Raw genomic sequence first — 21,889 nt, forward strand, 5'->3', positions numbered from 1 at the left:
AAGTTGAATGAAAGAGAATGCGAAGTTCAAACACTCCATCAGTTCCCTTGAACTAAACGCCGGAGAGAGCGTGAGCCCCACTCAGAGACGCCTCTCCAGGTGAAGTACTTAGCTTTTGGCCAATAACAAATAGAATCAGGAGGGGCTTTAGTGATTTGGTCCAATGGAAGTCAAGGGGAAAAAAAGACTGGAGGCAGAGAGTAAACCTCCGTCAACAGTTGCCCAATTGGATTGGGGAGTTCTCACTCAAACCTGCGACTGGCTGCTAGATACAGCTACTGAGGGCTTTGGGCGGGGCGAGTTTGAAGCGGATTTCGCGCGCTGATAGCGTCGGGCTGTCATTGGCCAGCAACTTCCTCCCTTTGTGGGAGCTCCCTGCGTACCCGGGGTTAGGGGTTGGGAGGAGCGACCGAGTGACGCAGTAGCCTTCCCAGCCAATCCGAGATGGGGAAGGGAGGCCGAGAAGGAAGCGGATCCGCTGCCGCGCAGCTAAACCGCATCGAAGTATCCTCTTCGTCTCCCTCCGCCGCTATAGGGGCCTAAGCGGGAGCGGCTGGGACGGCGTCACTGAGAGGGCTGGGGGCGGAAGTGGAGGCGGAGGGAGACAGTGTCGACCGCAGGGCCTTGGGCTCTCGCGCCGAGGCTCTGGTGGGCGCGAGGCAGGGGAGGGGGAGGAGGAGGAGCCCGCGGCCCGGGCGGCGGCGGCAGCGGCGGCGCCCGACTTCCCCGTAGGGCCCCGCCTCGGAGCGGGCTGCGGTGGAAGAGAGGAGGAGACTGAGGAGCAGGATGGCGGCCTCGGCCCTGTATGCCTGCACCAAGTGTACCCAGCGCTATCCGTTCGAGGAGCTCTCCCAGGGCCAGCAGCTCTGCAAGGTCCGTGGGCGCTGGGCGGCGGGCGGGCGGGGTTTCCTTGGTCGGAGCCCGAGGGAGCTGGGTGTCCGCTGCACTGCAGCCCGGCTCTTTTCGCCGGCGCCTTCGGAGCTTGGAGCTCTCCTCAGCCGGGACCCCTTTATCCGAGGACGTGGGCATCAGATGGGAAAGGCCCCTGAGAGGAAGACCAAATTTTGCCCTCTTCCAAGGCGTCCCAGGAGGGGGCCGGGCCCCAACAACATTCAGGGGTCTCAGGGGTGGGGCTGAGTGAGGAGGCAGCCACCTGTCTATGCCGCAGAGACCCTGGGGTGGAGATGTTTTCATCTCGGTTTTCTGCTTGGTCTGTCCTCTCCTTCCACCGGGAGGCAGGGGACGGTTTTTGCACTTTCTTGCTAGGAACCTGAAGCCGCAAAGCTGATGGCATCCTTCTTCCCTGTCCAGGAAAGCGAAGCGACTGGTTTGGGGACAGAATGCTCTATGATTTGGAGCTCCTCCCATCCCATTAAAGCCGGGATGCTGTCTGTGAGCAACGGTGCAAAATATTAAGTAGTTTCACATTTAACCAACCCTTGAAATCGGCCCTGACAGCTTTCTTAATTTATTTGTAGCATTACCCCCACATCAAATAAAGACAAAGACACCTATGCCTTCCCTAAGGAAGTATGCTGTAATTGACCACTTACATGATAAATCACTCAATTGGGTCCGTTGGGGGACAGGTATTGTTGATGTTTTAGAGATGTTTAGGTTGTGTAATAATCTTCTACCGGAAAAGTGAAATTTGGGACTTTGAGATAGATACTAATATATTGTCTTATTACAGGAATGTCGGATTGCGCATCCTATTGTAAAATGTACTTACTGCAGATCAGAATTTCAACAAGAGAGGTTTGTATACTGAACAGTTTTTGATTGTTAAAGACAGCACTGTCTGTAAGGAACACTTGGGGGTTGTCGTCCCGTATTTGTATTAAAGTGTTCTTAAATGATGGTTTAGCTTCTTAAATTTTAAGTTGTAAACCGTTTATGTGTGGTGAGAGAGACCGTGTTGCCAAAAAATGGTCTTTTTGTCACCTAGACTTCAGTTTAGACATGAAGAGAGGGAGAATAAATGATTGCATGGAAAGTGTACAGCTTTGCTGTCAAAAAATGGAAATACAAACAGTTACTATGAAGCTTAAAAAAAAAAAAAAAGACAAAACATTAGTGATGACATGGACATGAGGAAAGGTCTATAATATTACCAACTACCTTCCAAGGGTGAAATCTAGTAACTTGTTACCAGTAGAAGAACAGTACATACTTTTTAAGAGGGTGATTCCTGTTAAGGATCGGGGCACATACAAGAGAGTAGCCTAAAGAGAAGGACAAATAATTTCTTCATGTGTGGATCCTGGCATCATCCTAGTGGACAAGACCCTGAGGAAGGTTAGGTAGGCACGGAGATGTGATGCTGTCCATAAATGGTGGCAAACGTGAAGATTTTGGAACTGGATAGAAAACACGAGGATTTTGGGGGGTTTTGTTTTCTATACCAAGAAATATATGATAAAAATGTATAAAGACATTTATCTAAAGGTAATGAATAAGGACTGAATTTGGATAATACACATCCCTAAAAAGATCTTTGGTCTATTTTAGAGTAAGTTTTAAGAACTACTAAAGCAAACAGTCAGATCCAAACTATATTTGCTTTAGTCCAGTGGTGTATTAATTACCTCAGCTATGTAAATTTGCTCATCTATATTCAATTCCTTTTCAGCAAAACTAATACAATATGTAAGAAGTGTGCTCAAAATGTGAAGCAATTTGGCACAGTAAGTATGTCTTACATTTTTATATTTTGTTATTGTTACTAGTCAACATTTTTCACAAAGACAGACCTTGTAAAAAATATGTATTGCTATGTCCTTAAACATTCAACACATTGAAATATTTCAGGAAAGAAGTTTTCTGTAGATAGTCTCATTGGAAGATGACAACATTTAACAGTCATTTTATGGACACGTGTATATTGAATTTGATCGTGAACTTTATGGTTTTATTCCATAAAGACTCAAACATAGCAAACAAACTTTTCGTTATGGAGAACCCACTTATCTAAAGTTTGCATAATCACACTTTTATCCTCTCTTCAGAACCTCTGACAGTTTTTACATAACAGCACAATTAGGCATTTATTCACAAAATCTTGACATTATTCTAGAAGAAATTTTGTGTTATGTTTATATTACAGTCATTAGTATAGTAAAGTCATGGTTACCCAAAGTGCTGGCCTTAAGTTTCTGTAAAATCCTGAATTGTCTTTTGAGTATCAAAGAAAATCAAGGTATGTTTATCATAATTTAGGTTGAATATGGTTGTGCCAGTTCTTAAGTTGAAAGCTCACATATAACATATATTCTTTTCATCATCTTTACCTGTAGATGAAGAAGTTGTTAAGTGTTTTTTTTAATAAATGAAAGAGTAATTAAGCTAACCAGGATATGAAATTAGTTCATTCTCCTAAATGCTGAATATAGGAAACTTTTGTATCAGTATGTACCTTTATTTTCAGTCTTCGGGATCTTTGTCACATGTAGCTTTTATATTATATGATATACTATTTAGTCATAAATACATTTCCATGATCTTCTGTAACTATTTAATAGAGTTAAGAAAAAGTTGCATGACTCTAAAAATAAATGTTCATACATAAATAGGAAACATGATAAATGTTGTTAAATATGAGAGGGCGACATACCTGACAAAATTTTTTTACTTGTTTCCTTAATTAGTCCCAGAAATATATTGTATACTGGTCTATGTTTTACTGAGCAAATGTAGTAAAAGTGTGTATCTGTTTTTCAGCCTAAGCCTTGTCAATACTGTAACATAATTGCAGCATTTATTGGTACAAAGTGTCAGCGTTGTACAAATTCAGAAAAAAAATACGGACCACCTCAGACCTGTGAACAGTGCAAACAACAGTGTGCTTTTGATCGAAAGGAGGAAGGAAGAAGAAAGGTATTTATAGTATGATATCTTCTGAGAATTAACTAAAACACCACACAGGTGGGAAGTTATTGTGATGAATGCACTAATACCTGATGTGTCCTTTGGGTCCCTGAAAACAAATAGTTAGATGGAAGAGTAGGGACAGTGCATTTTCTTCTTGTTGCATCACGTACAATGTGTGTTGATTAGTTGAGATTACTATATGTTGAAACAATATTCTCTGATGGCTGTTCTGTACCATTTGGTCATCCAACGTCTTGTTCAGAATTACTAATTGCTTTTAAATCCTTTCAGCTACTTACCCTTTTGCTGGTTGCATGAAATTGCTGGTGTGAAAAAATACCTGATGGCACATTAACATGTGTAATTCAAAGTTAGTCTTGTGCCTTTTGATTCGGGGCTTAGTTTTCAACCATTGTTTGTTTTTCTCTACCTACAGTGACTTAAAAAGTATGTGTATGCCTGTGGCATTCCTCTGCTGATCAGCATTCACACAGGCCTCCTGTTGTCTGTCAATTTCAGTTGATTTGGAGGATGACTGTCTCTTTGAGAAGCAGGTTCCTCCCCAGGTTCCTCCACAGCAGTATTTGTACCCTAGTTGTAAGACATGTCCCTCCACCACTTACTGTGTGAACAAGTAGAAGAAAGAAAATTTTTTTTCTACAGGTTTAGTCTTAATTTTGGAAAAAAGTCTCTTCCCTTCCCGCTTGACACATGTGCAGTTGATCCTCATTATTTGTGGTAGTTAGGTTCTATAAAGTTGCTGCAAACACTGAATTAACGAATATTGAACTATTGCTCCTAAGGGGGCAGTACAGGATTAGGTTCTTGCCTGTGGTCACAACGTTGTGATTAGTTGATCAATACTTAATCTTGTTTTGTGAATACTTCTCTTCAAAGATATCTTACTTGATATAAATTGTTGTTTGATTAAATGAAGTCATGGCAAACGCACTATATGCCTGAATGGAGTTTATCCAACATGTGTATTTTCTACATAAGGTACATCACAGCCTTCTCGTGCTAAAGAGCACTATACATCACTTCAACACTACACTTGGGGTTCATTGTAAGCAGTGAAATCATCAATAGAAAGCACAAATGCAGAAAACATGGCACTAGATAGACCCTGCAAAGGACACTTGTTTATGGTATAAGAGCTGAAAGAAGGCAGCAGAGTGTCACCTTGTTAAACTTCAGCAGGGAACATTTGCTCTCCGGCTACAGAAATTTCTTGCTGCTGTGTGCATGTTCACGAATGATCCCCAAAGCACTGTAAGTTGATTTGGGGATTACAGATAAATTTTAGCAAGTGGGTTGTGAATTTGCAAATAGGAACCTGCGAATAATGAGAATCAACTGTATATGTCATTTAAGCTCTCCTTGTTTCCAAAACTAACAGTTTTCACTGTGGTGGGAACTACTGTGTCATTTAGTAAATACACAGTGAATTAAGAATTCAGGCCAGTGCTTAGGTAAGATCTTTGAAGCACATTATCAATTTATGCTTTTTTCCTTGTAATAAGAAAAGTTTCTCCAAATTAAAAAACACTTCAAAACTAATGGAGGTCCATATATCATCCTCACCAATTTTATGATATGCCAAACAAGCGTTTTCTGAAGTTTCAGTGAAGTCTAATTTTATTTCCATTTTGCAACAATCTCAGTGTGTGTGTGTAAGAGAGAACACGAGTGTGCACACAGGAAATGAATAGTTTATCTTACCTGCTTTCACTTATACTCAGTTTAGAGGTACCTTTAATACAAGTATTTTCTTTAAAAAGGTTGATGGAAAGTTATTATGCTGGCTCTGTACTTTATCATACAAGAGAGTTTTACAGAAGACAAAAGAACAGAGGAAGAGCCTGGGATCTTCACATTCAAACTCATCTTCTTCATCTCTTACTGAGAAAGACCAGCATCATTCAAAACATCATCACCACCATCATCACCATCACCATCGTCACAGCAGTAGCCATCACAAGTAAGTACTTTGAAGTCATGTTTTCTAAAATCCTCTTGGCATTTTAATGGCGTATATAAGTGTTTAACTTTTTGCAGACACTAGTTTCCGTTGTACATAGTAAGCATCTTGAGTTTAGGGCTTTTTCCCTACTTTATTCAGTGTACAGGCATACCTTGTTTTATTATATTTTCCTTTATTGTGTTTCATAGATACTGTTTTTTACTAATTGAGAGGTTGTGGTAACTCCTGTTGAGCAAGTCTATGGGCAGCCATTTTCCAACAGCTTTATCTCATGATCTGTGATCAGTGATTCATAACTTGCTGAAGACTCAGATGGCATTACCATTTTTTTAGCAATAATATTTTAAAGTATGTATATTGTTTCAGATGTAATGCTATTGCACACTTAATAGACTATATAGTATGGTATAAACATTACTTATGTGCAACTGGGAAACAAAAACATTTTATTTGACTTGCTTTATTGCAATATTCTTTTTATTGCATGGTCTAGAACTGAACCCACAGTATCTTTGAGGTAAGCCTGTATAAAATTATACACAGGAGTGTGTTTAGCTGTTTACCATAAAAATATAGGTAGGGCATTAAAGAATTATTATATAAAATTATGATCATTTGAAGTCAAAATACAAGTAAACCAGAGTTAGTTAATGCTTCATTGGTTTATGTTATCAAAGGCCTCAATATTCTTTTTTTGTTTAAATAATTGTTAGGATTTTACTTGTAAAAATGTTTACAGTTATAAATACAAATCACAGTCATATGGAGTTATGTTTATCAGTTATTAATTTGTAACTTGTTTTAATTAAACCAGTGACTAGGATACATACGTTCAATGTTTTTGCAGAACAAATTATAAGACTCATTTGTGATCATGATAGAAGCATTCTAAATCGTGAAGGTTCCAAAAGTGTATGAAAAATAATCTCTTAAACTAGTAGTACTTTGTTCTTTTTCAAAACACATAGGCAGGAATTCTGTTTGAATATAAACTGATTTTTTTTTTATTTTTTTAATGTTTTTATTTATTTTTGAGAGAGAGACAGAGCATGAGCAGGGGAGGGGCAGAGACAGGGGGAGACATAGAATCTGAAGTGGGCTGCAGGCTCTGAGCTGTCAGCACAGAGCCCTACACGAAGCTTGAACTCACAGAGTGTGAGATCATGACCTGAGCTGAAGTCGGACGCTCAACCGACTGAGCCACCCATGCGCCCCTAAACTGATTTTTAAAATGCCTTGGGAGGAAAAAGTTATATTGTAGTAATATGTGTGTAGTATAAAGTTGTTTGAACTGTGGTTTTAGTCTTCATGGAAAAATCAAGAGTATTACAACATAAATACAAATCAAAATGGAAAAAACAGTGACATGATAACCAATTTTCGGAAGAATTTATTTTTCACCAGAATTCTCTGTGAGTCTTTAAAGGTCTAGATAGGTAAAACATAAATTCATTTATAGCAAATTGATGCCTACAACATTTAAGAATACGTGATATTTTTAGAATATAATATAGTTCTAATAGATTTGATTTTAAATTATAGGCAAGCATTTATTACGAGGTTTTATTGAGGTAGTGATGTTCAGTCGCATTTTTTCCACTTGCCTTACCCTGTCATCGTGCTTTCTGGATGTCACAATAGTGGAGTGCGTAGTGACTTCTAATCTGGCTATTCTGAAGAAATCTTACGGTGTTTCTGTCAGAATATCCCAGGGAACAAAATGAACATCTTTTTTCTGCTCTTTTAAGAAAACATATGACAAAATAACTGTCATAATGATATATTCCTGAAACTCAACTGAAGCATCCCTTTCCTTTGTCCTTTATAAATTTTTCTTCGCATGTGATAGGACACACTGAGAGTATGTTTATAAAGATCATTCTGTGACAGTAACTTCATCTTTTGAAAAAATAACAGGTTTCAAAAGTAAAGGTAATAAGGATGGTATTGACCTTTAATTTTTTTTTTCCTTTTTATTGCTTAAGAAATAAAAATACTGTTTTGTATTTGATGGACATAGACCATTTGCTGAGTAGGCAGTCCGTTTGTGAGATCCTATTTTAAGTTCACTAGATTGGAACAATTATGAGGAGCATACATGTTGTAATATATAGTAATGGGTGGGGTTAGAGGACAACAAAAACAGATCAGTCTGGATCCAGGAATGGCCATCTCAGAAAGCAAAGATGAGAATTCCAAGTGTTTTCCTTAAATCATTATTAATGTGATTATTCTCACATTATTAATGTGATTGGAACACACCAACTGTTCCAGATCACTTGGAGATCTGGATAGTGCTATTCATGTGTGGCTATATGGTTTGCTAATGCTTATAATTAAATTTGTAAAAGAAATGGCAACTGAATTCCTCAGTAGGGTTGCCATTTATTGCCACAAATAAAGAGTAACTCAGGTTTATAGAATTACGGCATTATTTCTCCAACTTGGTATTTATCTTATGACTGATTCTAAAGAACATAGTCTGACTTTTTCTTTTTTTACTTTTGCTTTAAAAACGTCTACAGCTACAATAGTGGATTTTATACACACAAATGTATATACGTATTTGTATTTATTGTATATACACAAGTAGTGTATGAAGTGCTTTTATGTACGTAAACTCATTTAAGTCTCATACACTTATAAGGTATATATCATACCATTTTGCAGATGAGGGAACTAAGGCTCAGGAATTTTAAGTAACTGGCAAAATGTCACACAGCCCAGGTCTTCTCTAACACCTTACATGGTATAAATATGTGGCATCTGGTACATAGGAGATGCTCTATTCACAAATCAATAAACGAAGGGTTAGTGCAGGATTGGCTGATACACAAGTACAGGAGAAAAGCATGTAGGATTCATAGTGAATTATAAAGTGGTTATTAGTGTTATGGCATATTGGGAAAGAATTCATAATACAGCATTTAATTGTAAGTAAAAGTAAAATTCGTTTTTATTGTGAAACTTCTCAGTTTTTTTCAGCATGACTGTTCCAGAGTACTGACCAGAGAAAGATCTAGAGACTTTGGAAAGGGTTCTAAGGAAAACTAGGAAAGAAACAAATTAAGACATTTCTTGGTTCAAGTTGACACACTGTTCTGAGCAACAGGAGTTACTCCAAAGGAGAAATCTTCATACAGAATTATTAAGAAGGCCTTAACTTTAGAGATCAAATATTTTCTGTCTGAAGTAGTAAGGGCAGCCTAAGTATGATGACTGTCCTACTTTATAATTGTAGAACCTTATCCTGGTGAAGAGAATTTAATCCCTATAACTGTACCTTTGTTAAAGAATTTAAGATGGGTAGTACTTGCTTGATTAGAAGTTATCTCACTAGAATGTGATTTATTCAACATATATTATCTTAGTTTGAAAACTTAAGTATGTCTTCTCTGAATAAAAAAATTCTAAACCTGTGTAATTTGAGTCCATTGGGAAGAATGCTGTTAAGCATAGATGTATTAAATAAATGTTGTTGTTAGATGTCATTTATGTATTTTTCAGAATCAGCAATCTGAGTCCAGAACAAGAGCAGGGACTGTGGAAACAGAGGTAAATATGTTAACATATTTTCTGAAGTATTTTGAGACGTATTTTCTTTTTAACGTGACTTCCCTTTAACTTTGTTACTTATGCTTTTAAAAAATCGATGATCGGTAATATTTTAGAGGAAGAAGAATTATCAGGTGCTGCCTCTGCCCTTTTTTACTCTAATTATTGTTATTAATGTTTGATTTCAGCCATAAATCCTCTGCAGCAATTCAGAATGAAACTCCAAAGAAAAAGCCCAAATTGGAATCTAAGCCATCTAACGGAGATAGGTAAAAATGAATTCCTTTAGCGCTGTGAAAATTCAAGTTAGTTGAACAGTTATGGTTGATTGCCAGCTATTACTAGGTAAAAGAATAGAAACATGTATCTTCTACATTGACTTTTTTGAGTCACCTAGAAGAGTAACCATAATCCGTTAAAATTTTTAACTTAATTTTGGCAATAAGCAAGTGGCACTGAACTGTTGTTCTATTTGGGGAATAAATTTGGGTTTTGAAAAAAGAAAAAAAAGGAAAACATCTGAATAGAACATTCTATTTATCTTAATTATTCTTCAGTGAAACACAAATCTAATGTGATATTTTAAATTGACCTGCTTGGAAAATGTATTTAAATTTAAAGTATTAGGAGCGTGAGTTTGTTTTAGTTCATTAGCCAAAAGTTTGCTGATGTTACTGTACAAATTGGCTGCCTATTGCTTTACACTAGAAGTATTGACCCCCTAAAAGCTAATACTGAATTATATTTCTGCAGGTGTATGTAATGTGTGCCATTAGTAAGGTAATTTGCCAGTTGCATCCATTTCTGTCAGGTACATATTTTTTTGCATTAGCCTTAAGGATGTTTGTGGAATTGTCTAATTTATGCAATTTGAACACCTGCTAATTTTCCTTCTACTTCATTTAACTGTGTTTTACTTTTTTCTTTTTAGTAGCTCTATAAATCAGTCAGCAGATAGTGGGGGAACAGACAATTTTGTCCTTATAAGTCAACTGAAAGAAGAAGTGATGTCACTTAAACGTCTCTTACAGCAGAGAGACCAGACCATTTTAGAAAAAGATAAAAAGGTAAGGACATGGTTCATTGAAGCCTGGTAAGATTTACATCTTGACTTTTGCTGGGTAATTGCAAATTTTATTAGACTTCAATAACTTGGTAATGTTTATTGTGTATGATTCTTACGAGACACATTACAGAAGCCAAACTGGAACATAAGCCATCTAGTGAAGATAGGTAAAAATGGTCTTTCAGAATTTTAGTTGTAAGAATTAACTGAGGGCTAATTAGAATTGTAATATTTGAACATTAGTTTTTACTAAACCTGTAGTGTAGAAATAGGCCTGATGTCTTCATTTGGAAATGACATGTAAATGAAATATTATGTGAATTCTTACGATTTAAGAGGGTAGTTGAGTCTTTGACATACTAATCATGTATGTATTTCACTCCAGATCAAATAACTGGTGAAAAGTAGTCCAAAGGGAATTTCCTGTGTGGTAGTCAGTGATTAGAGTTAGGTGTCTAAGATCATTTTATAGGAAGTAAATGTATTTATTAGGACTTTGTTTATCAGTTAGATTAAGAATATCAAATATATTGTCAGGTTAGTGAAAAGTTATAACACTTTTTTTGTGTGAACTTGAACAGAATGGTTTCACATCTTTGGTGCTCAGTTTTTTGGTTTTTTTTTTCATTTTAAAAATGGGAATATTGATACCATCTCATGAGATAGTTGTTACAATTACATGAAAGTATGAAGTACTAACAGCTCCTGCCACATGTTGAGTGTTCATAGCTGCTGTTATTGATGCTGGGTCATCTTTGAGGGCAGAACCTATTTTTGTACTTGTTTATACTCTTAGACTATCTAATTTGACTTACTTCAAACATCTTATGCAATAGGAAAACATTAAACGTATTCCTTTTAAAATTGTGAACAAGACACGATTATAAATATGTGTATGAATTATCGGTCTCTGAGTATCCATAGTGTTGCTTGAATCTGAACTTTTTCCTTTGGCATTTCACAACTTTTGTGTTACAGTTTTCCTATGCCATGATGGTTAGTAGTTTTAAGTTTATCTTAATACATTTGGACCTTACTTTAAGCAAATTCAGTATATGAAATTTAGAATTGATGTAAGATTGAAAATAGGATAGTAATGATTGTCATATTTTTTATGGTTCTTTTAATTAGCAAAATTTTTGAATTACTGAGCTTTTATGGAAATTTATTTTATGCACAAAATCTTAGAGACATTGCTATTGCATAAAGATTTATCTGTATTAATCTAGGTAAAAGTTGAATGAAACAGTAAGTTGACTATAAAACATTCCAAATGAATTGTGGAATTTTGACTGTTTGAAATTTTTTTTCCATAGCATGACTCTTGTATGTAAGTGCAGTTTGTTGGAAGTTTTCTGCTTTTGTTAGCATTCCTTTTTTTTACAAAAACACTAACAGGAAAGGAAATAATAGTGTCCTAAGAAACATAGTAATTCTTAGCCTAAAATAACTACATATTTGCTATTTTTTCTTATGATGTAAATGTAAGATAACCAAGGCGTTTTCTTGAATTTATTTCACTTTATTCAGTGACTTCTAGAGCTAGCCATGTACTAAATCATGAGGATTCAAAGATGAATAAATAAATAAGACCTGATTCTTATCTTCCATAAATTCATAATCTGAAGGCAACACACAGTGGAGTGACAAGAATAATTATCTTAGCTGATCTGATGTGAATTGACATTTCAGAACAGGAATTCCTTTGTTAATGTAGAAAACAGAGAGAGAATTCAGTTATTCTTTGAATTTGGCAAAAGCAAGGGCTTTTATTCAGACAATAAGAATATAATACACCATGATTCCTTTCTCTTTTTGCTGTTACACATCTTTGAGGTTACTGGCTAATTACAAAACAGAAGTGCAAACCTTTAAAGCTCATGTAATGAAAACCATTTGAAAATAACCAGAAGTTTTCTTCTCCATGGTTCTGATAACGAAATGATAAAATATGGACTTATTTTTTTAGTTTGAGCTCATAAATATCTTGTATTTTTATGTATGCCACTGATAGTTAAGAAAAGAATGTAGCTTTCTCAAACCACTGACTTTTTTCTTGAATTTGTCCAATTTAGCCAAAATTTTAAAGTAACTCCCTTTTCTTTCTCATTCCGTGTTAGTTGTATTTCTGTGCTTTGTTCTTAATTTTTCTTCAAGTCTTAGGTGGTATTAGGTACATAATTCTGGACATAAATTTTAAAGTAAAAGCAGTATAGCTTATGGTTGATAGAACCATTCCTCTTTGTACTTCACCCAGTGTGAAACCTTCCTTTTTGTTCATGAAAGAATATTTTAACCTGAAACCACTTTTAACATTTAGTTTGCTTATGTATAATATGAAGTATGTTGTCATTGAAGCATTTTTCCCCGGTATTGGCCATTAAACGTTTTTGTTGGCATAGTAGGTGCCAAACTCTATGTCCAGTGAAACCATCTTTAAATTGAAACAAAAGAGGCATCTTCTCAAAAGTTTTACTGACAGTTTGGTATTATCTTACCATTAAAATACACTGTACTAGCTTTCATTTCACAAAACAAATTCTAAATAGGTTATAAGACTCAGGAAACTGCTAACATTTTCCACTTCTGTAATGAATTGTGATTTTATAATGAAGTATGTTGAAAATGTGTTTGCGCATGTATATATATTACACTTTCATACACACATATTTATGTATATATGCTTGTTTATCTCTCAGCTAACCGAACTAAAAGCGGACTTTCAGTATCAAGAGTCAAATTTGAGAACAAAGATGAACAGTATGGAAAAAGCTCACAAAGAAACTGTGGAACAACTTCAGGTAAATAACATTTATGTAAACTGTTAGGCAAGGAGGGCTAACCTTACTTATAATTAATAGTGTAATATCTTGGACTGGTATTGGTGTCCCTATTTTAGGTGTATTTGGTGCTTTTTCAACTTTAATCTTGGTTTTATAATACTTCTTAATCCTGCTCCCCTTAAGTGTTATTGCTTGAAATCACTTGATAGGGGATTCAGTCTGTTAATTCTGAAAACTTCTGTCTAAACTTGATACAGGGTTTTCAGACGAGGATACCGATGGAGTATGTTCAATTGATCATTGGGTGAAAGCAAAAAATTAAAAATTGGATTCATGAAACTAAGGTGAAAATAAGGTCTTTAGTACGTTTTATAAGCATTCTTCCCGTTTTCTCCCAGATAATGGGAGGTGGGCATACAAAACCAATTCTTAGGGACCTCAAGTGGAGGAAATTTATGCCACATGCAGTGATGAAAGGCAAAAGAGTGCACTTTAACCTTCATACTGATGTTCAAGGTGTTCAGTAGGATTCTGCTGTGTGCCGCAGTGGGCAGCTTCTAGTGATCTAGGCCAAGGCCAGCCTCAAGATAAGCATACTCAGGAGGATTTCAGTGTATGTACAACTGAATGGTGAAGCCAAGGGTCCCCATAGTGACAAAGACGGCAGTATCTGATATCCGGCATGCAGAGATGGAGAGCATCCAGCAGGGACACGGATTATTCCCTTATTTAAGCCTTTTTTAAGCCTTTTTGCACCTAGGTTTTGTAAATTTAGAAATCAGACCACACTAAATTAATTACATGTTCTGTTGATTTATAGATTCTGACGTTTCTAGAATTAATCTTTGGGTAACAGGGTTTTTAAAGTTCAGTAGTTTTAAGTCATAAAAGCATAGAGGATGCATGCCAGCTCATAGACTGCAGATGGAAAAGTGCAGCTTCAGAAGGAAAGGATTAATACTGCCCTGGGTTTTTAATCATTGTAGCATCAGGGTAAATGTGCTGTTCCTACCTTTTGGTTTGTAATTCCTCATACTTCTTTGAAGGTAGCTTAAATTGAATAAAATTGTAAAGTGCATCTAGGAACCTGCTGAAATTTGAATGATAGCCCTAGTCTTAATGCTTACATTAATGATCTTACAAAGAGTTTTAAAGGGAAACCTTGTGTGCAACCTAGTACATAGTAGGCACTCAAATAATTTGTTGAATGAGTGTTGATTTATGGAAATGTCCATCTGCCCTCTGTCCTGAGAAATTACCCATATGATTAGGGTTCTCGTACATTATCATCCACCAGCAAATATTTGCTTTATGGTATTCTTAGTTTTCTCATTCAGTTATTAATACTGAATGATAACCTGGCAACAGAAGCTGTTGATAAATTATAAAATGATAAAACTTAGTACTTCTCAGTGTTCAAAATAGCAATTTGTTGTTTTATTTTCCTGCTGTAAGCACAGAGGACCTTCTTTTTGACATCTTAGTCTGATTGGTATCTTAAGCCTAACTTTTCTTGGTCGGTTGCTGAGGTTTATATAATAGAAGAGCAATTGATGTTTATATAGAAGCATGACGTTTCTAACATGATTTTACATAAGCTGTCTTATTTGCTCTTTACAGTAACTTTGAGTTCCCATTTTACAGATGAAATGGTGGTCATATAATTAATCAGAACTGACGTAGAAACGTACATCTTCTGATTCAGATTAAACTGTACTTTCTCCTGTGTTCCCACCAACTCGGGTCACTCAGGTTTCTGTTTAATCCTTGTTATCAGACCACTTCCCTATATCTTTTGTGTTACTGCTGGAGACATTCTGTTACAGTTGTATGCCCTCTTTTAACTGTACTCCCTTCAACCATGTACGAGTAGGGTTTTCTGCCTAGGTGTGTAAATATAGTTAACTATTTTTCTTATCTTTTTGTGATAAAATACTGAACCTGTAGCAGAAGACTTACTTTGTTTTAATAATTCTCAAAACATTTTTAATTATCAAACCTGGGAAATAAATCAGTGAGCGTCACAAGGCAAAATTATGCAAAATACCAAAATAAACAACCTAAGTTGTCTAAAAAGACTACCAAATAAAAAATTCTACCTTTTGTTGAGGAGCTAATAAAGGGAGAAAGGGAACAAGCTTTGAGTGCCTACTATGTATCAGCCTCTGTGTTAGGCTCAGTGTTTTATATATTTGGTTAGTTATTTCAACTCCTCTCGGGGTGGTGACATTTCTGTTTTACATATGAGAAAATAGACTGCGAGTTTTTGTAACAAAATCTGTATGATTTCAGATAGTCTTTCCTTTAGGCTAGTGTTTCTAAACATTTTTAGCTTAACTTGTTAAGAGTCTTTAATTAAATGATTTTTTTCAGGGTGCATAATAAAGAAATAACATTAGGATAAAAATTTTAAATGCATACATATTTAAGTGTTGCATTATAAAATGTTTTAATGTACCTAAATTAGAATAATACACATTTGGGCTTGTCTCCATTTAACAACTGATGCACTATTTATTTTTCTTAAAGGCTTTTTTCTTGCATAACTTATCAGCAACTAAGTTTATTAGTGATGTGATTAGGAGACTGAATATATAAAGGCAAAGTGAAAATTAGCTGCTAAAAAATTAAAAGGAAGAACTGCTTTCAACACTTAATGTTCTTGTGTTTCATACTTAGAATATGAAAATTATGAACTCTTTAATTTTTGTGTTTGCTTCTCATTGATGACTGAAGAAAGATAATTCAAATATTAACTTTTTAATGATTTGGTATGTCAATATAAAAGGCTTTGCATAAAGAAAACGTAGATCTGATGGCAATCTCTTTGAGGCACATCTGCAAACATAATTTTCTTTATGTCCTTCACTAATCTGTATTTTAAATTTTCTGTTAAGATTTCTGTTCTTAGCAAGAGTCTATTATAATTATAAGTTACATAACATGTAGCTAACAATAAAAAGAAAACAATTTGAAACTAATAACAGTGGCTAAGACTGGTCAGCCGAGTAATAAACCAGTTGATCATTGGTATACTCACTTGACTTACCACTAACTACCAGACATTCTCATTATTTGTCTTCTGAGTTTCTCAAACTGTTTAATTTTAAAGGAAAAACAAAAATCCTTTTAAATTCTTTATGATTTTCTAGATTTCATATTGAAATTGAATTTGAAATTGAAACTCTTAATTACCATCTTATTTAACAACTGTTAGAGAAATGCTGTATATGCAGTTGAACATAAAAATGATTAGATGCGCAAATACGAGATAGTTCTATGAATATTTGCATTTAGGAGGTAATAGGTATTAATTGGGGAGAGTTTGGTTGAAGAAAAGTGGGGGAGTGGAGGTACAAAGCTTGGAAAAGGTGTATGTTTCATAAAACTGGTTTAAGATGGGACACAGAGAAGGGGGCAGGGTGTTCTCTTGCCCTACAGAGGCCAAATTAGAGAAGATGAAGCACCGAGGTTAAAAAGTATATCTAGGTAATAAAAAATCTTGAGATTTGTGAAGGAGAATAAATGGTATTCCTCCCTAAACCAGAGAAAAAAATTTGTTCTTAGGGCAGTGCTCAGACTCTAGTCCACTGTCAACACTCTCCACACTTGGGCTGAAAAACTCCAAAGGTATTTGATTATGAATGTATTTGTAGATATGGAGGGCCCTTATTACCTGTGCTTCCACAGTTAAGAGAGGCAAAGGCAGTCAATGTGAAAATACTCACTTGAAGGTCGTCCCTCCTTACACATTCCTCCTCACTAAACACTGGTGATTGTCATAGTGCATTGTTTCAAGGACAGTGTCTTTGTCAGTGGTCTGTGGAACATTTGCATGATGTGCACAAACAGTTCAGATTGAGGGCAAAGTGAAATTTTGAATCTTTGAAAAAAAAGTTTCAACCTTTCACAAATCTGAAAACAGTGATGGTGTGTAAATGTTCAAATTACGTCAAAACCAGTACCAAATGACTGTTAGGGCAATTAAAGGAACACAAATAAGATCAGACAGGGTGCTTCAAAAAAATTGTTTGAAGAGCATTAGGTTGAGAAAATTGGCAAAGTGATAAAGAGTGAATATTTTTGCAAAAAGGACCTCTTATGCTTATTCTATAAATAGGTAAATATATGAAAGATTTTGTAGTTTTTGGGCAGTATTCCTCCCAAATCATCACTTGAGTCATTATAAAATTTATTTTCATTGTTTTCATTTTACATCTAGATAAAGATGTAAAATTTAGATATTTAAATGTAAATATCTCATTTACATTTAGATAAAGAACTAAATATGTTTTCCTTATTTAAAATTTGGCCCTCTTTTAAATGGATTCACTCTGAGTTGCCTTTTTCTAACTGATTTTATCTTTGACATTTACATTGACATTTTACAAAGGGGGGTGATAAACCAATCTAAAATTTTCCTTCTCCATATCCAACATTAAAGAGATGAACCTAAATATACTAATTCTTTCATTTATTTTAAGTGCTTCAATGAAATCTTGTTCTATAAGTGAAAAGAACAGCATTAAATAAGTAGTATTCTTCAGTGTGACTTAATATTTCAAGCATTTTTCATCTTAAATGTTTTTGTCTCCCACAGGCCAAAAACAGAGAACTACTCAAACAGGTCGCAGCATTGTCAAAGGGTAAAAAGTTTGACAAAAGTGGAAGCGTACTAACATCCCCTTGAGAAAGTAGTTTTTCATGTAGTGTTTCTGCTGAAAATGTACATTTGAAAAAAAATTCTGTGAAGCCCTTAAATTCTGTGTAGTGGAGAAATATTTTTGCACACCAAATGAATTGGCGTGTTTCCTATTCACTTTTGTAACTGATACACAGCATTTTTTAAGTTGTAAAACGTTCAAATAAAACTTCAACTGGTTTGAAGTTACTTTTTAATTATTTGATATCCAGGAACTTTTTTGCCAGCAATAGTATTAAACACTTGTAAAGGAGTGCATGAGTAGTGCTCTTTATAAAATGCAACAGGCAATAATAGATTACGGTTTTCAGAAGTCAGAGCAGCAGGGTTTGGGTTGGTTTTGTTTTGTGTTTTACACTATGCTAATTTCAGATAAAAGTTTGCAATTTAGAAATACAAAAACTTTTAAACAAGGAAAATGGTGAACACTGGTTTTTTGGTAATTGTGTTTTTACTTTGCATCAACATGAACTTAGAAAATCATGGTGCTTTTATTAAATGAACTTCAGAATATATGTAAATATGTTTTTAAAAGTTACATCATTAACATTAGTTAGTAAACTGGTATTTTCATTATTCATATAGGAATTAATGTTTATTGTACAGTATCCAAGGTAAAATGTGTTCTGTTTTGTACAAACTACTGTAGATTTTTACTTACAAGTGCCTTTTTGCCACCTAATGTTTTTATTTATAGGAATGCCGATCTTTTGTACATACAGTTTGTTTTAAAATCATGTTTAATAAATGTTTGTATATAAATGCATATGTACAGAAGCCTATTTCAAAAGGAAATCAAAGTTGTTAGTAAAATGTTTGAGTTTGCATTAAGAACTGATAATGCATATAGACTCTAGATGATTTTGTGGTTTGTGTGTGATATGAGAAGCTGTTGGTCACTGAATTCATTGAATTATGTAAAAATACTTCCCCAAAGATTTAATTTTAAATCGTTTCTGATAGAGTAATTTTATTTTTTATGTCCTATGGCTTCATGTTCATATTTTGTGAGTTACATATTTTGCTTTCTTTTTGTTTCATAAAAGTTTTTTAAAAATTTATAATTTTTCTGCAGTGGTCCATATATCTGCTTTCCCTATAATATGTGGTTATCTAAGTTAATATTTATGTACACCGTACTTGATTTGTAAGTTTAAAGCAAATCTGGAAAAATTTAAATAACTTAAATCAATCCATGATTATCTTTGAATAAATTGGAATCTACTGTAAGATACAGGCACTATTTATAAAAAAAATTATATCAGAGTCTTTAAAATTGTCTATTAAAGGTTAAGGTAGGTTGGGATAGGTTATGTAAAGTTATTGACTAATTATTTTCTGATCCGGTGGTTTCCAGTCTTTAATGGAATTGATCTCCTCCTTAATAAATGCCAGTTCAGACGTTTAGTTCAATTTTAAAGCAACAGGCATTGCTAGATATACTGTATAGAGTGGAAGAGAGTGCCTTCTCTTAGGAATTTATGGGCAAGGCTAAATTTGTTTTAATTAAACTGTTATTAAATTTATTAGTTTTAAGTTGTTTTTAAACAAACAATGATTATGAATGTCACATCAAAGATCATCTTTCCTCAGAACACAGGATGATTATAATTGTTTTTAAGATAACTGGTGTTTTAGGAGATTATTCCTATAGCTTGTCATTATACATTGATACCAGATTAATTCTTTGTCCAATGTGAAAACATGTAATCTAGGGTAATTTTGAAGTAATAGCAAAAAGATTGAATCAGTCGGACTTGGAAAAATTAAATCAGTTTATTTTTATGAGCTCTTCATGCAATAATCTTCCTAAATTTAGTACTCTCAACAATGGTAGGTAATGCCTTCTTAACACAGATTTTAATGTTTGCAGGATTTGCTAAATTCGTAAGATACTCATTACCTTTCTTTAAAATTTATAACGTTTTATATTCTGGTTTCATAGCCATTTATCAGTCCACAGAGGTCATTATGATTTTAAAAATAAATTATGTAATAGTTCTATAACTTGTTGGAGCTGCTACTAAAAAACAAGGTGCCCCTTTCCCCTTTTTTTACAAAACAGATTAAAAATTGAAAATCAGTCTAAATGATTAAGCTTTGTAAATTCCAAGGCTAAAGCCTCTTAGGGGCTTCACAGTATTTAGTCCTAATTAAATACCATCTCTCTATTCCATGACCGTATTCTATAACTTAATTTTTTTTGCAATTGTATAAACTAGTAATTGAGTCCCAGTCCTGGATCTGTAGTGTATTGACATAATGAGCTGATACTCTTTAAATGTGGACCTGTAAGGAGATACTATGGTGTGCCGTATTGTGCTTTTTAGCCCGTTTTCCGCAATTAATTAGCATTTACCAGTGAGGGTCGTTTTGGCCCAAGTTATTTATGTATTAATAGCCTGTGAATATTGCAGTCCTTTTTAGATTGTATTGGTCTCAAGATGCATTCTGCGGTGAACCTGGTAAGCTGTTCACATGTATAGACTATTGAAATACTGTACTTGTACACATCTGACTGTTGACATTTTGTACTTTTTTCTAAATCCAATATTTCACAATAAAAACTTGTCAAAAGTTTTGTATTAGTTTCCTATTGCTTCTGTAATAAAATACCATAAACTTAGTGGCTTAAAATAGGAAAGATGGATTGTCTTTCACAGTTCTGGATGGCCAGAAGTCCAAAATCAGTCTCACTGGGCTGATGTCAGAGTGTTGGCAGGACGGTTCCTTCTGGAGGCTCAAGGGGATAACCTGTTTTCATGCCTTTTCCAGCTTCTGGGAACTGTGTTCTTTGCATTCCTTGGCTCTTTGCCCCTTCCTCCATCTGCAAAGCCAAAAAGTGTAGCATCTTCAAGTCCCTCTACCTCTGTCATTATGTCTTTTCTCTTCAGTCATGCTCTCTCCCTTTGCTGTCTCTTATTATCCCTCTCAAGGACATCATTGAGTCCATCTGGATGATCTGGAGTCTTCCTATCTCAAATCCTTAGTCATTTCTGCATTCCTTATTGTCACATAAGGTAACATATTCACAGAGGTTAGAACATGGACATCTTAGAGGACCATTACTGAGCCTACCTGTAAGCTTCCATCTACATTTTCCCAGAATGAGGTTTTACAACAGCAGATTTGAGAGAACTGGCTGAGGCAAACATTTAGTTTTGCTGCATGTTCAGTAAGACTGCTTTCAGGTAACTCTTACTGAGATACTGAGATATTTTCAAGGTAACAATAAAGCAAATAAAGCCATAGGTAGTTACGGTTTTGCAAACTTTGGAACATGACTAAAACCAGGCAATGTTATTTGATAGAACTGAGTTAAGGATCTGATTCTTTATAGTCCAGTTGGGGAGACCATAAACATGAAAAAATATCTGGAACTTAACCTTGGTATTATAAGGTGTAATAAGAAGCTAATAGCTTTAGCAAGGGCAATGTAAGAATTGTGGTTAAGGTTAGTCTAAGTCACTGCTTTCTCAAACTTGAGCATGTATCAGTCACAGGGAGGGATGGGGGGGGGGGCGGTTTGTGAGGCACGTGTTGCTGGGCCTCTGCCCCAATTTCTTGAGTCCATAAATCTGGGATCGGTCCCGAGAATTTGCACTTCTAAGCTCCCAGGTAATGCTGATGTTTCCGGCTTAATGCCCACACTCTGAAAACAAGTGGTATATAAAACAAAGCACAAAAAGTTTTCAGGGATAACGAGTAGAGGAAATTTTGAAAAGAATTGGGGAATGAACTTGGAAAAATTACTTGGAACTACATTTTCAAGGCAGTTTGGGTAGTCTCTACTAGAGTTGGAAAGGAAGTGATGTAAGACCAGATAATTTAATGCTTTAAAAAGACTGTAGGTATCATTTTCTCCAACTGCTTTATTTTATAGCCAGGGAAGTGGAGCAGGAAGTGGTAAATGACTTGAGTACTGACTT

At 35.2% G+C, this 21,889-nt stretch overlaps 1 protein-coding gene across 2 annotated transcripts; it reads left to right on the forward strand.

Annotated features, from left to right (window-relative positions):
- The first annotated feature begins 127 nt into the window (after nt 1-127).
- FAM76B (family with sequence similarity 76 member B) lies at nt 128-20,537 on the forward strand. Of its 2 annotated transcripts, none has more exons than XM_042959503.1 (10): nt 128-873; nt 1,694-1,758; nt 2,633-2,687; nt 3,721-3,876; nt 5,652-5,851; nt 9,362-9,409; nt 9,598-9,678; nt 10,344-10,476; nt 13,175-13,276; nt 17,859-20,537. In XM_042959503.1, exons 1-10 carry the CDS (start codon nt 787-789, stop codon nt 17,946-17,948), a joined length of 1,017 nt encoding a protein of 338 aa, XP_042815437.1. In that variant the 5' UTR covers nt 128-786; the 3' UTR covers nt 17,949-20,537. The 2 variants fall into 2 exon arrangements, with proteins under 2 accessions (XP_042815437.1, XP_007079136.2); XM_007079074.2 differs by having other exon boundaries at nt 129-873; nt 10,341-10,476.
- The last annotated feature ends 1,352 nt before the right edge of the window (nt 20,538-21,889 follow it).

This window comes from Panthera tigris, chromosome D1 (assembly GCF_018350195.1).
Source record: "Panthera tigris isolate Pti1 chromosome D1, P.tigris_Pti1_mat1.1, whole genome shotgun sequence".
Taxonomy (NCBI): Eukaryota; Metazoa; Chordata; class Mammalia; order Carnivora; family Felidae; genus Panthera; species Panthera tigris.

What these genes read in the sequence shown, in the direction of transcription:
- FAM76B (XM_007079074.2), top strand. Translation starts at nt 787, where the DNA reads ATGGCGGCCTCGGCCCTGTATGCCTGCACCAAGTGTACCCAGCGCTAT. An exon ending in ATGTGAAGCAATTTGGCACA is followed by an intron (nt 2,688 to 3,720) that starts GTAAGTATGTCT and finishes TCTGTTTTTCAG; the next exon opens with CCTAAGCCTTGTCAATACTG. An exon ending in TTTTAGAAAAAGATAAAAAG is followed by an intron (nt 10,477 to 13,174) that starts GTAAGGACATGG and finishes TTTATCTCTCAG; the next exon opens with CTAACCGAACTAAAAGCGGA.